Source organism: Manacus vitellinus, unplaced genomic scaffold (genome assembly GCF_001715985.3).
Source record: "Manacus vitellinus isolate BGI_N305 unplaced genomic scaffold, ASM171598v3 scaffold_2_pilon, whole genome shotgun sequence".
In the NCBI taxonomy this organism is placed as follows: domain Eukaryota; kingdom Metazoa; phylum Chordata; class Aves; order Passeriformes; family Pipridae; genus Manacus; species Manacus vitellinus.
The window spans coordinates 11,261,453-11,275,614 of NW_021940208.1; the positions used below are offsets into that span (position 1 = coordinate 11,261,453).

The window sequence follows — 14,162 nt, forward strand, 5'->3', positions numbered from 1 at the left end:
AAGGAAGCTGCAGCCTGTGGAGAGCCCAGGCTGGAGAGCCCAGGCTGGAGGAGGCTCCTGACAAGAGCTGTGGCCCTGTGGAGGGAGGAGCCCATGGTGGAGCAGGTTTTCTGACAGGAATGGTGGCCTGTGGGGGACCCATGCTGAAGCAGTCTTTTCCCAAAAGATTGCAGCTCATGGGGAGCACCTACAGTGTAGCAGTTCTTGAAAATCTGCAGCCCATGGCAAAGACCCATTCTGAGAAGTTAGCGAAGGACTGTACCCCTTGGGGAGATCCAGCGCTGGTTTAGGGGAGCAGAGAGAGCAGTTAGAAGAGTCAGAGGCAAGTTGTTATTGACAGATCACACTCCCCACTCCCCCTTTGAATCTTGAAAGCATAGGAGGAAGGGAAGAGACTGTCTTCATATCTGAAAAACTTCAGAATGCAAACTTCTCTGAGTCTTTCAGTTTTGGTGCTTCCACAGTTTGTGTGTTTATGGCAGATCAGTGGGTCTGTCAATATATCTGTAACAGCCAACTGTGCCAGGGCTTCCCATGCAGGAGCTGAAAACATAGGGGAAAGCATTTTAAGATGCTCATTCCAGAACCTGTGTCCTGGAAGACAAAGGATTTGTGAGTCATGACTCTGAAGCAGGATTTACCATGTTAGACTGCAGGTCTTCCAGATTCCTACCTGTATGGTACCCATATCTGGTACCTATTTGCTGCTGAGCAGAACTAACACTGTTGGCAGACCAGCTGTACTCTTATTTATCAGACTTCACTTTGTAAATATATTGTTTAGAGGATTAAAACTATATGGGTATAACTTGGGAATAAGAAGAAGTTGGAATTTTTTGTTTTTCAAGATAGATTTCTGTTTAAAGTGAGGGACTTATCTTCTTCAGAACAATAATAGGGGCTTTAAGAAGTACTTCTGTCATAGAGAAAGAAGACCACATGTGACTTGACTGTGTCTCAGTGAACCCTGCAGTATACAATTTTTGCCATTTTGACATTATGATGTCTTTTCCTGTGAGTCGCCTGTTCTTTTAAAGTGATGGTACTATCATGTAGTTCAATCTGCTAGAATAGAACATACTTAATTCATATTACAACTACTGAAATAAGATTTTCTTGGCTATTTAAGGTGCATTGCAATATCTTCTCTGGAGTCTGTTCCAAGTGGAACAGACTGGGCGGAGAATGGATCGAGACTAGCCCTGAGAAGAAAGCCTTGGAGGTGTTGGTGGACAAGAAGCTCATCATGTTTTGGCAATGTGCACTCACTGCACAGAAAGCCAGCCATGCCCTGGGCTACATCAAAAGAATTGTGACCAGCAGGATCAGAGAGGTGATTCTGCCCCTCTAGTTTGCTTTCATGAGACCCCACTTGGAGTACTGCATCCAACTCTGGGGCCTCCAAAACAAGAAGGACATGGAGAAAGTCCAGAGGAGGCCACTTAGTTATCCCAGGGCTGGTGTACCACTCCTATGAAGACAGGCTGCAAGAGCTGGGGTTCAACCTGGAGAAGAGAAGGCTCCGGGGAGACCTTAGAGAAACCTTCGAGTACCTGAAGGGAGCCTACAAGAAAGAAAGATGGAGAGACTATTTACAAGGACATGTAGTGACAGGACAAGGGGTAATGACTTTAAACTTAGAGTAGATTTAGGTTAGATACTAGGAAGAACTTCTTTATTGTGAGAGCGGTGAGTCACTGGAAGTTTGCCCAGAGAGGTTCTGGGCATCCCTGGAGATGTTCAAGACCAGACTGAACAGGGCTCTGAGTAACCTGGTCTAGTGGAAGGTGTCTGTTCCCATGGCAGGGAGTGTTGGAGCTAGTTTATCTATAAGGTCCCTCACAACCCAAACCATTCTATGATTCTATGAGTCTGACCTCCACATTCATCTTATCTTTGGTGAAACCAATGGCATTGCAAAGTTTGCAAGAGAAAATCATGTGTGGTACGGGCAGTAAGTTGTCAGCTATGAAGAGATGTCTGGTTTAAATTATTAATATATTTCAAAGTATGCTCATGAAATTGTATTTGTCATTGCTTTATATTTGTGAGGGAAAAAATCTTGAACAAAATTTTCTTAGAATGCTAATATGTGACTGTTTTACCAAGCGTAATTTAGTGCATTTATAATAATAAAATGCTTTTAAAAGTGTAAGAGAAATGGATAAAGAATTAGGAAATCCAGGTAGTCATGTTTGCCTGGAGGCATTTTCTGAGAACCGTAGTGAGTCAGAATGCAAATCCTCATGGCTTTGCTGATTTTTGTGGTCGCTACTGATTACTGTAAAATTGATTCAGGAGTGTTGCAGGATCTCTGCATATGTTTAAACCTCATCTCTGTAGTGTCACAGGCATTTTTCCTCTCTGTGGGTTTTGTACTGAGTAGGAAAAAATTCTCATAACCTTCATCTTAGCATTTTTTTTCTTATCAAGGAACAAAGAAAGATAATATTCAGTTACTTCCGAGTCTTGATCTCAAGTATAATAGCACAAGTTTTCTTGGGTTGGCTATTTCAGGACTTTAATGGTATTCAGATAATGTTTTATCAATTTGGATCTAGACTGTAGCAAGGATAGTTTGCTTTGAACATGAAGAACTATTATTCTCATACTTTTAGTTAAAAGTACTGTAAGGTCATATAATGTTATTTAATGAAATTTCAAGTTTTACTTTTTTCTTCATCCTGAGAATGAATTTGAGCTTTAACTCCACTACGTGTACAATTTCGCAGCTTGACGTTGATTTCTTGAATTTTTCATTATGTGGAATTTTACTATATGGACCATGTGTTACAAAAGTACCCTGTGCCCCTGTAAAGCTTCAAAGAAGTAAGACAATATAGAGCCTTAGCAAGGAATTTCTCTAAACAGAAAACATCAAATAACTACCACTTACATATGTGAGATTTGTGTTCAGTTATTTCAGTTGGCAAAGTTAACTGCACTGTATTTGAAAATAGAGGAGGCCTGCCATATCCTCACGGAAACACTTTTAAAACACTGAGAAATTCCTTTGAAGAGGAAACTAGCATGGAGGATGTGACTCCAGAACTGAATGAATGCTTATACAAGGAAGATATAAGAAATAAGTATTTAAAAAGGATTATTAATAAGAAAGATTGTGTTGAAAAAAAGAGAGAGTATAGAGGACATTTACTACACAAATGAGAGCCTAAGTTAGGATTTTCACTGAAAAATGAAATTTCTAGAGGACTTTTAAATGACAGCAGAAGGTCATTTACATATTTAAATAAAAATACAGGAAATAGGAAAATAATTGAAACTGTTCTATATTGATGACGGGACAGAAAAGCAGGAAAATCTAGTTGGAGACTTAAAACTAATAGATACTTCACATTGATTTTCACTCAAGGAGAATGTTGACCTTAAAAGAGGTGTGATGACTAATGAGAATAGGGGAATGACCTCTTTCTTCTCTGCTTCTTCAAGAATTGGTTTGCTGAAGGACAGATAAAATAACAATATATAATGATACTTCATAGTAGAGCTGTTAAATGAGTTGTGATATGTATGATCAGTGAAGTTATAGAACAGGTTTTATGGAAAGAAAGCCTTAAAATATGGTTATAGACAAAAAATCTCATAAAATGCAACCAGAAGTTATTAAGGTAGAAGGTATAGGATTAATCCATATCTTCCAGTTGCCAAGAGAATGAAATGAAATAGACATGCTCTTAAGAGAAGTGATTTATGAAAATAGAGACAAACAGGAGAGTTAAAAGGCAGGAATGAAACTAAGGAGAAGATGGCAACAAATGGTGGTAGAAGAGGAGGTACCAGGCTGGAGAAGCACACCTACAGCAGGAAGATATTGGTTGACTAATTTTACGGTAGACACAGAGATAAAAAGTCAGAGTACCATTATGGAATTTTCTGAAGAAGCAGATAAATACATAGATATAAGCAGGCTAAGAATGTAACTGTGGAAGTAAATAATTTTGAGGAGTACAGTAATAGGTGTGACATAATGGAAAACAAATAATAGTGACTAATAAAAATATTATGCTATAAGCAGAAATTCATCATTTGCCAATGACCTAGAAGGAAAAAGGAGCAGATTTTGATCCCAATATGATCATCAGCCATCACCGAGGTGCAGATTTAGAAAAACGCAACGTCCTAGTAGGATAAGTCAGCAGAAATATGGTAGAGATGGGGAAGTAATGTAAAAAGAAGCAGAAAACCTTCAACTGAAACTCTCAACATGTCAGTCATCTGTATTCAAGCAAGATGAGATGAAACTGGGAAAGATAGAACAATGCTTCCTGAGATGATTAGTGGAATGGCAAGCCAGTTGTTTGATGGGTCTAAGGGAATGTGTGTTGTATGGTCCAGCAAAGAAAATACTGAGAGGGTTTGTAAGAGGTGTGTTTCGATATATTAAAGGTGAACTTAGGGAAAGGAAAGCTTTTGAAAAAGCTTTATTTATATGTAATCTGGCTATGAAAATCCTTAGGATGGGGCCCATAGCACTGGAGCAGCATATAAAATCCAAAACTGCCATCAAGCCACTTGCTCCAGTTCTGGCATCAGAACTGGGTAAATCACCCAAATCTTAGGAGAGAAATGCACCAATTGTATTTTTAGCTCTTTATGCAGTAAATGTAAAATGAAAGAATTAAAGCTGAACTGATTTGAATTTGCTAATGGTGTGTGCACTGTACCCTCACTGTGCTGCAATCGCAGGATGGCTGTGACCTCCAGGCTAGAAGAGAGGAGGCCATCATCTAGTTAAAAGGGTGTGTCTTAAGTTTTCCCAGGGTTAGGGTATGTGAAAGAGTGCATTGGGAGAAGAGAGGATCTGGAACAGGAGAGCATAGGAAATACATACTTAGGAGAAAATGGATACAATGATCCCGAGATGGATTGTTCCTTTCTCCATTTTCTGTGATTCTGGAATAGGTAACACTATTAATGATCACACAGTTTTTAATAACTTCTTTTGTGCTTCAGAAAAAATGGGATGTTTTTCTTTAGACCCTTTATGAATTAGAAAGGCAGGATTTTATGCCTACTTTTATGTGCATAGATCAGTAAAGTCCTTATCCAGTCTGATGACATCAATAAAAGTCTTTCTCCATGTCTTAAATGACTCCAAGAGCAAATCAAAACTCAGAATATATATTCAGGTCAATTGTTTTCTGGTTTTGAGATTAACACAGAGCAGAAATAAAAGGTTTGGGGCAAAATTCTGCTCACACTAACTTACTATATTTTACTTCAACTGCCCTCTTAAAGTCAAAGAGATTATTAATGAACTAGGTTTTTACTCAGTGTCTCTAGAAGTTTTAATGTACCACAAGGGCTTCCTGCTTAAAAGGGAGCAAAGGTTCTACATTTTTACAATTCAAAATGTCCAAATTTCACTTACAAGGTCAGTAACTTTTTTTTATGATTTTCATATTTTAGAATGTGAACACTTTTCGGTTTAAGCCAATGGAAATGCTTACTGTCTGATAATATGCAGAGCTATAGTTAAAACAGCATATGTTGAATGCAAAAATACATCATATTTATTTTATATTTTATTTTAGAACAAAAATTCTAGATACAGTAACATTCTATGAATGGGACCCAAAGGTCACACACAGAATGTTACTTAGCTATTCATTTATTGGTTTCCAGAACAAAACACATGTGAAAATTGAATTTAGCTATACAGGCAGAACTGGAAATCTTCAAATTAAAAATTTGGGGATGTTGGAATGTGTAAGTACAGGTTAACGTATTCTGTCACAACTTAAACTCTTGTTTGTTTGGTTTTTCATTTCTTTCAGTTTGCTCCCAGTATTCTAGAGGAGTTTTTGCCATTTTTGGACTATATGATAAGAGATCAGTACATACCTTGACCTCATTCTGCAGCGCCTTGCACATCTCCCTCATCACGCCAAGTTTCCCCACAGAGGGTGAGAGTCAGTTTGTGCTGCAGCTGCGGCCATCCCTGCGGGGAGCCCTCCTGAGCTTGCTGGATCATTATGAATGGAACCGCTTTGTTTTCCTGTATGACACGGACCGAGGTAAGTTGTGACCCAGCTTTCTTATCTTTATTGTTCAAAATGACTTTTGCAAGAGCTGTGAATTTTTACGTCCCATTGAGGGCTTGGGGAGTCAAATTTTAAGGGGCCTTTGAAGTGAAATACCTCTGACTGTGTAGCTGTGTGACTGAATCTAGAATTCCTTTCTCTGCAAAAATTAGATATTGCATGTACATAGTATGTAATCGACCAGCCAAAGCCTGTGCTTTAAGTCTAGAATACTAAAACATCTTAACTAATGTTAGTGAAACAAAGACACAGTTCAATAAGCAGAATTTTACAGCACTGTTCACTCTTCAACTCACTTTGTAAGTGACAGCAGTACAAAGAAATAGAGAGGAACAACCACTTCTCTGCATCTGCAGTGGTGTAAGCTGAGATGTGAGTGAGCATGTGGGACTTCCAAACTTTGGAAGGTCAAGGCACAGAAAGGGTCTACCCTCATGCTGTGTCAGAGTAGTGGGGGCAAGAGGCAATACCTGCCAGGCATGAGATAGCCACAGGCCAGCAGAGGGAGAGAGTGCTGCAGTAGCCTGTCTTCTACTCCTTTCATCTGGAGTTCTCTCTGTGCTGGACTACACTTTTATAAAATACATAGTTCATAACAGAAAAGGGTACACTCTCTATCCACAGTCTCCATTCCACATCCCAGAGCATCTCAGAACTGGTAAAATGGTAAAAAACTGCAAGTGCATTACTACACCTCACCACTCAGTGAGGAATTGAGAGGTAAAATCTGTACTCCAAGTTGTGTGTTTGTTCTACTGGCGAAGCCTTCTGCCTTTGTTTATGGAATAGGATTGAGCCAACATAGCTGAGCTTCTGTGAAAGAGGCAAGATTTTTATGTTGATGAGTTGCTTTCAGGGGGGAAGCAAGCGGCATAGCTGTAGTCAAATGATTATTTTACTACAGCTGTTTCAATATAGTTTCCCATGTGGACAGTATATTCTGGAATTAAAGTGGCTTTATTCCAGTATAATTACTCTACAGTAGAAAGAGGGAATTACGTTAACCTAACTAAATCTGTTTAATTATTTGAGTACGGCTATAGAAGTCAATTTTCTCATATCTACAAGCACTAAATTTTAGCGAGTTTTTAGCTTGATATACTGCCTAAATACCTGAATTTAAAACAAAATTAATATGGAAGGAAGAAGTTTATATTGTTCCATAATTGTTTGTTGTTTTTAAACTAAATATTTTTTTAATTCTTGCTGGACCCATAAAGGAAGTTCTGGGATTAGATGACTGGAAAGAGAAAAATGTAGTGGAATTTAAAAGTATTTCTACTCAAGATATAGGTAAAAAGAAAACAAGCACATAACTACAGATGTGGTCCTACAAGTTCAGGAAATTGTTAAGAGAAGGAGTGCACAACCTTTCTCATCCAAATTCACACCCCTGATTAAATTGAGACATCATTTTTAAGCATGAGATATCGCACCAAGGACAGTTTCAAAATGCAGTCTATAGCAGCATGGTTAATAAATGATTCTTATGGCATTGAACTCAGCAACTCTGAACTCATCAGCATGTCTTTGATAAAGAGATGACATTTGCCAGCTTGGATGCAGGAGGTGTGTCATGTGAAAAGTGGGAGTTTAGATTTTTGTCTGTCAGTATCCTCGGTAGAGTCGAGACCCTGGTACCCAACAGTCTGTCAGCATCTCGTAATGAGACCCTTTGCCAACAGATTTGCAAGATCAGAGGGTACCTCAACCTTCCCTGTTAGGGGACACTCAACAGAGCCAAGACCCCTCAGGGCGTCCTGCAACTGGTGTTTTCCACTGCTGGCAACTGCAAGGAACAGTTCACAGAGTAACACTTCTTATTAATACAAATTGTAACAGATTAATAAGGTTCGAAGGTTGTCGGTGATAGTGTCTACTGCAAAAATATGTTTTAAAGCAATCTACTGATACATACATTAACCAAGCACAAGCTCTGATATGAAGCAATCTAACTAATATGCTGTGGGGTGAGCACAAGCAAAAACTCTACTCCAAAAAGCAGCATTAGAGTATATTTCTCACCCAAGATGTCCTTCTTGGGGGGGAGAAGATGGGCTCAGCCTGTTGACTGATCCCAGCAGTTTTGGTGGAGGTCTTCTCACACTTTCCCCCTATCCCCAACTTACTTTTATACTATTTTCTTTATGTTTGGGTGGAGTTTGAGTGTCTCTAGTCATAAATAACTTTTATTTTTGATTAGTGTATTTAATGGGGGAGCAGTGGTCGTGGTTTGATACCTGAGGAGGGGGGTTGACATGATTTTTGCTTTCAGCAGCAGAACATCTTGATTCTCCCTTATCACACAGATACTGTATGGTCTCAGTGCACAATGTTCTCCCATTCTGTTGGGATTAGAATGGAGGGGGGCCACATACCTCCACTTTGTTCCACACTCCGTTCTGTTTCTGTGAGCAGATGTTTATCGTTGTACTGGGGAGCATGTCAACCTCAGTCCATCAGGGAACTGCAGCTGCTTTTTACCTTAAAATTCTGAATTTCCACTAGGTTTAACTCTATCTGTCATCCCGTAGGGTGCTACATTGGATAGTCTCTCAAATTCTAAATAGGTCTTGTGATGCAGTTTAATGCAGGAGAAAATAAGATTCAATGCATCTTTTGGTATTAAGATTAATATAAAGGCACATAACTGCTGAATAAATTTTCACTACCTTTACATGAGAAAATTTAAATGTGGACTTGAGATATGATAAAAAAAAGTAAGCATCATCTCTTACTCTCAGAGTAACTAGAAAAAGAAAAAAAAATCATTAATGTTGAGTCATAGGGTCTTTGTCAGTGAGGCCTGAAATTAACCTTGTCCAGATTTTTGCCAGAGATCCTACCTTTACATGCCAGATGACAGTCTCCCTGTCTCTCTGAGCAGCCCCCTCAAAGCAAATTGAAGGAAGGTGAATCCCCTCAGGCTTTTGGTTTTGTTACTGTGCCTGCAAGTTATCTTTGCGGCTTGACTGGGAAGCTATGAATAAGCTCTTATGGGGGAAGGTAAGCAATACGCATAGATTCCAGCCCAACAGAGTAGGTGTCTGTGAAGAAGGCAGTACTTAGCAGCTATCAGTACTGTAAAAGGCAGAAATCCTTGGCAGAAGGCAGTATGATGAAGTTAACTTAGACAAGCCTTCATCAGCAGTGGTGGGCAAATGCATATTGTTTTCAGACCTGCTCTCCTGGAGCTTTTCCATCCTCCTTGTTTCTTGGTTTGGTTGCATGCAATTACTGCTTGCTCTTAGGGGTTGAAGAATTAAGTACTATTACTGAGTTAGGTTTCTCTGCTGTATCATTTCGTTCAACTCTTTGCCACTGGGAGCATCTATGTTAACATTTCATTTCAGGTCAGGAGTGCACTTTTGTCGCATTTCTCCACGTTGTTCCCGCTTACTGCACTGGAATTTACACCATATAGTAGTCTTGGACCTCACAAACTCTGATGAGGTGGTGACTTCAGCTGTTATGTTAAACTTTCCTTTCTGATGTTCTGCCAAACTCACAGTCTGGAAAATCACTGTCCTGTGACAGGATGCAGATACTAGGAAGAATGGCAAAAATACAAAATTAATTGGATCTAGCAGGGGACATTACAGAAAAGGAGAACAGGTTTTTCAAAAGGCATTAGACCTAAAAGAAAGATGAAGGAAAATTCAGCTCATTATTTAACAGGGGAAACTGAGCAAGGAGAGAGTGACACCGGAAGCTAAAACCTGAAGGGTACTTTTATTTCAATACATTCCTCTTTCTCTTGCCCTTCTTCCATAAAAAGGTTTAATTATGACCCGGTACTTAATACGATTAATATTAACAGCAAAGTGCCAGGAACACAGACAGAACAGGGAAAAAGCACACTGTAGAACACCGAGTTATGCAAAGCATAGTAGGAAAGGGCTGAAATGAAAACTATGCCTCCTTGAGATATCCAGAGGAAAGGGAAGTCTAGGGTGGGAGAAGTGTTCAGTTAATATTTGATGTGACCTCTAAAGGGAATTAAGTGAAAGAAACAAATGAGTACACCAGAAGAACATTCAGTTTATATACGTTGCTTTATTGTGTTTGAGAGGTATTTAGCTTAAAAAGAGGCATACAGTTAAAGGAAGCTGTGTATCTACAAATCCATGGGATTTTTGACCTGGCACAAGTGTGCCTACTGTATGATTTTGATAGTTGACAACAACATTTTCTGGCACCAGAAAGAAAAATTTGGACCCTGAAATGACAGAAGAAGGCTGGAGAGGTGTGAGAAGCTGTTAAAGAATAAAATCATAGAATCATTTAGATTGAAAAAAACCCTTAAGATCATCAAGTCCAAACATTACCCTACCATTGCCAATATGAAATATAGAATTGAGAGGTGCAAGAATCAAGCCTTCAAGAGGTCAGTGTTAGTTTTCCACACTGTGTGCAACTTTAGTGAGACCTGAAATGGCTGAAGTTGCTAGTAAAACTGCAGAGATTACCCAGAGCTAAGGGATCCCAGAGTGGAGTGGTACAGGGGCTGTAGAGCAGCATTGGGACACATGGAAGGTGAGGGAGGATGGCAGCCAGCAAGCTGGAAACTGTTTTCACAAGATTTCAGCATCCATTTGAACTCAACTGTGTTTCCCAGCAAGGGTTTTCAACCCCCGACTGTGATAAAGAGCAGTAGCACAAAGAGTAGAGCTACCAGCTGGCCTAACAGTTGGTTCACTAGAGGCAAGGACTGTAAAATAGTTATATTCTCTAGAAATTAGGGATCACATGTGACCCTGTCTATGTGCCTTGTTAATGCTTTTTTTTTTTTTCTGTTGCTTATTGTAATTACATGTTCATAAAGCCAACTCAGTCCTGGTTGCAGGTGAGAAAAATTCACCTACTGTGCAAAAGGTAAATTTAATTTTCCCATATTTCTGGATAGTGTTTTTATAGCAACTCCTTTAAAGCTGAAACTGTTCTGTTCTATGACAATCTAAACCTGGCAAGTCCTGGTGGCCTGTTAGAATTAATCCTACAGTACACAGTGTAGCAATCTCAAGGCTTTTGTCTCTAAGGACTTGTGGAGGATAGATCAGTCCCAGGTGAGAACAGGAAATGTCTGGAGAAGGCAAAAAATGGTGCAGGAAATTTAAAGCTCTCCCTCTTATATTGAGGGATATTATGGAGTTGTTTATTTGTAAGCAGTTTATCAGGCTAATCTAATTTTCTCATTTGGCAGAGTAGCTGGCCCAGCAGTAAGCATTAGGTTTGGTTGTATCCATGATTAGTAACTCCAGTGATATTGCCTCAGGACTGACATTCTCACAGAAAGAAAAAAAAAAAAAGAAAATAGAGGTTCAACTATAGCATGGCAATTTTAAAAGCAGAAACCATAACCCCAAATTTTTTACTAATTACACATTTCAAAAGTAAGAGCTGGTCTCAGGTGAGGTGCAAGGGATTTGTCTTTGAATTTGTGTGACAGCACAAAGAATGGCTTTGGTGGGTACCCAACCTGGCCAAGGTATGATATAAGACTGGTTAAGGGTTCAAAGTGATCCTGTTAAATAGATAGATCAAGAAGGTGAAATGTGTTGAAGGTGGTACAAAGGATAAACAAAGTAGGGAAGAGTCAAAGGTACAAATACAAAGTGCAGAGTAACTGTCTCAGCACTAGTATGGTGGGAAATGTTTCAGGAGTTGGTGATCCATAAGAATAATGTAGGTACAGAAAGCTATATTGTTTCCAATAAAGTAGCTGTTACTTTGAAATTTAGAAAAAGAATGTTCATGTGAGAAATGAAAGCTGAAAAGAAAACTCTCTCTTCATATTGCTGGCTATGCTGCTTTGTCACATGTTGAGATTTCCACTGCGAAAGAAAGCATCAAAAATTTTCAGTAGGCTGAATAAATGGAATGTGATCAAGTGGACAAGACACATAGAGGACAACTTGATGACAGTAGTGTGTCCCACCACTTTTTCCTTGCCCTTAGAAAGCACCAGGTACTGTTCTCAGTTATATTAATGGCCTTTGGTATAAGCACGGCACAAGGATCAGATATTTGCTGGCATGGCACTGTAGTCACTGACCACCACATACAGATATGTTTCAGGGGTCCAGAGGAGAGGAGGAATATTTTTAAAAAAACTCAAACATGTCCTGTAAGAAAAAGCTTTACAAATTGAGATTTATTGTGTTTTGTTTTTTTTTTAATTCTGGGACAATTAAGGAGCAAAGATCAACTCTTTGTACGCACTGAGATCAAGGCAAGAAATAGAACTATATAGGCATATTTAAAGTGTTACTAGGAAAAAATGTTTCAATAAGGTTTGAATAAGCTGATGATATTCTTACCACTAGAGTAAGATGGTTACCACTAGAGGTATTAAAGAAGAGGTTAGTAAATATCTGCAGTGGCAATCTGCTTTGCTGCATCCACCCCAGGTGATCTCTTATGTCCATCCCCTCAGGATTTATATTCATGTAATTTTCATGATTTCTCTGGGAAATTGGGAATGACTTCTTTGCAGTAGTTGGGAAACTGAAAAAATAATTTTCTACTATTGAGCGACTTTCAATAATATATTATTGCTATTCAATTATATAGCCTTTGTAAAACATTTGGTAGGTTCTGTTATTCAAAACCCAGATCAAAAGCATTCTAAGTGATCTAGGTATAAACACTGTAAAATCAGGTTGAAGGACTATAATTGTAATATGGTACTCAGTAAGTTAAGTTACCATTAGCTGAGCATTTAGGCAATGAAAGAATTGGCCCTAGATCAAGCTTTATTTGACATTTTTACTACACTTCTGAACAAATTTGTCAATGTCTCAATAATGAAAAAAGTGGTAATAAAATAGCAAGTTGTACAGTTATTTCAATACCTCAGTTGAAAGAACTAATCTTACTAAAGCCAGTAGTAATATAAATATATAACCTCCACATTTATCTGCATAAAAATACTGATTCAAGCCTCTTATTTGTGAAATAATTTACAAGGACAAAGTGTTTCTAATAAAAAAGCAAATTGCAGGTGAATGTACAACATAATACTGAAAAAAATTATTTTGACACCAAGTGCTCTTTAGTTATTGTTTTCTGCATAGCAGTGTTAAGCCCAAACTTGCATTGCTCTTGCCTTAAACTGCTAGAATGTCACAGGGTGTTTTAGGTTATCCTGAGAAACAAGCTATGTGCTGGATTGTAAAGATTATGTTGGGAATCTGGCTTTGTTCAGTCGCAGTCATCCAGTTGGTCTTGGTCTCCTTTTCATTACAATCACCGGGAAGAATTCGGAAGGATTCCCACAATAAGGATTTTTTGTCCTACTGACCTTTGGCAAAATGTCAGACAATAAAAGAGAAACATAAGTTCATGACTGTGTCCACTAAAAATGAAAGGTTTTTACCTGCATCATGCAGTTATGTCCCAAATCTTTATGAAATAAAGATCAGTGCTATCATGACATTGCGAAAATATTGATATTTTGTATTCCAGAAAACAAACAGCATCCAATACCTGGTCTCATAGTGTTTATTAGACTTCTGTAACATCTGGTCCATAAGTTTGAACTTTTCCATATTTTATGTCTTTACAATTCTTGAGGTCAAAATCATGTTCTTTCACTATATCAGCTGTTAACCTATTTCAGAGTAGATCCATTAAGTACAGTGGTCAAACTGGTTTGGAGTTGCAGTAGCCCAGATACGTCCCAGGAGTAGGATGGCACTTATGTTGTAGGTAAACAGGAAAAAATACTCACTAGATTTGATAAAAAGCTGTTTGTCTTCAACAAACACTCTACGTGGGCAGTGAATCATGTCATACATATTAGAATCCGATTACCACTGTGTTTGTTATTTACCAAAGTCATATTGTGATTTTGCACAGGCCAATCTGAACTGATACACAAAACATAGAGAAAAAAATACTTTATCAAATATCAGTGAGTTTAGAAAACTGTACTAATTCTGACATATGATCTGCTGCTGTCTGTACTCCATAACAGTAAATTCCATGTTTTTTAATGAAATAGAGTAATATACGTTATTCATCAGTAATTGGTTTGAAGCAGATTTTGTTTTGCCAGTGTTAGATCATTAATAATTATACCAGCAACATGCCAGC

The 14,162-nt window shown here is 38.4% G+C and overlaps 1 protein-coding gene across 8 annotated transcripts in view; it reads left to right on the plus strand.

Moving 5' to 3' along the window:
* GRIA4 (glutamate ionotropic receptor AMPA type subunit 4) overlaps positions 1-14,162 on the plus strand; it is a 218,112-nt gene that overhangs the window by 66,072 nt on the left and 137,878 nt on the right. For all 8 annotated transcript variants that reach the window (XR_001920491.3, XM_008922755.4, XM_008922754.4 and 5 more), the window contains exon 3: positions 5,799-6,038. Coding sequence is in view for 7 of the 8 variants with exons in the window: in XM_008922755.4 (XP_008921003.1) it covers positions 5,799-6,038 (240 nt within the window). In the remaining variant the exon portion in view is untranslated. The remainder of the gene's footprint in view (positions 1-5,798; positions 6,039-14,162) is intronic.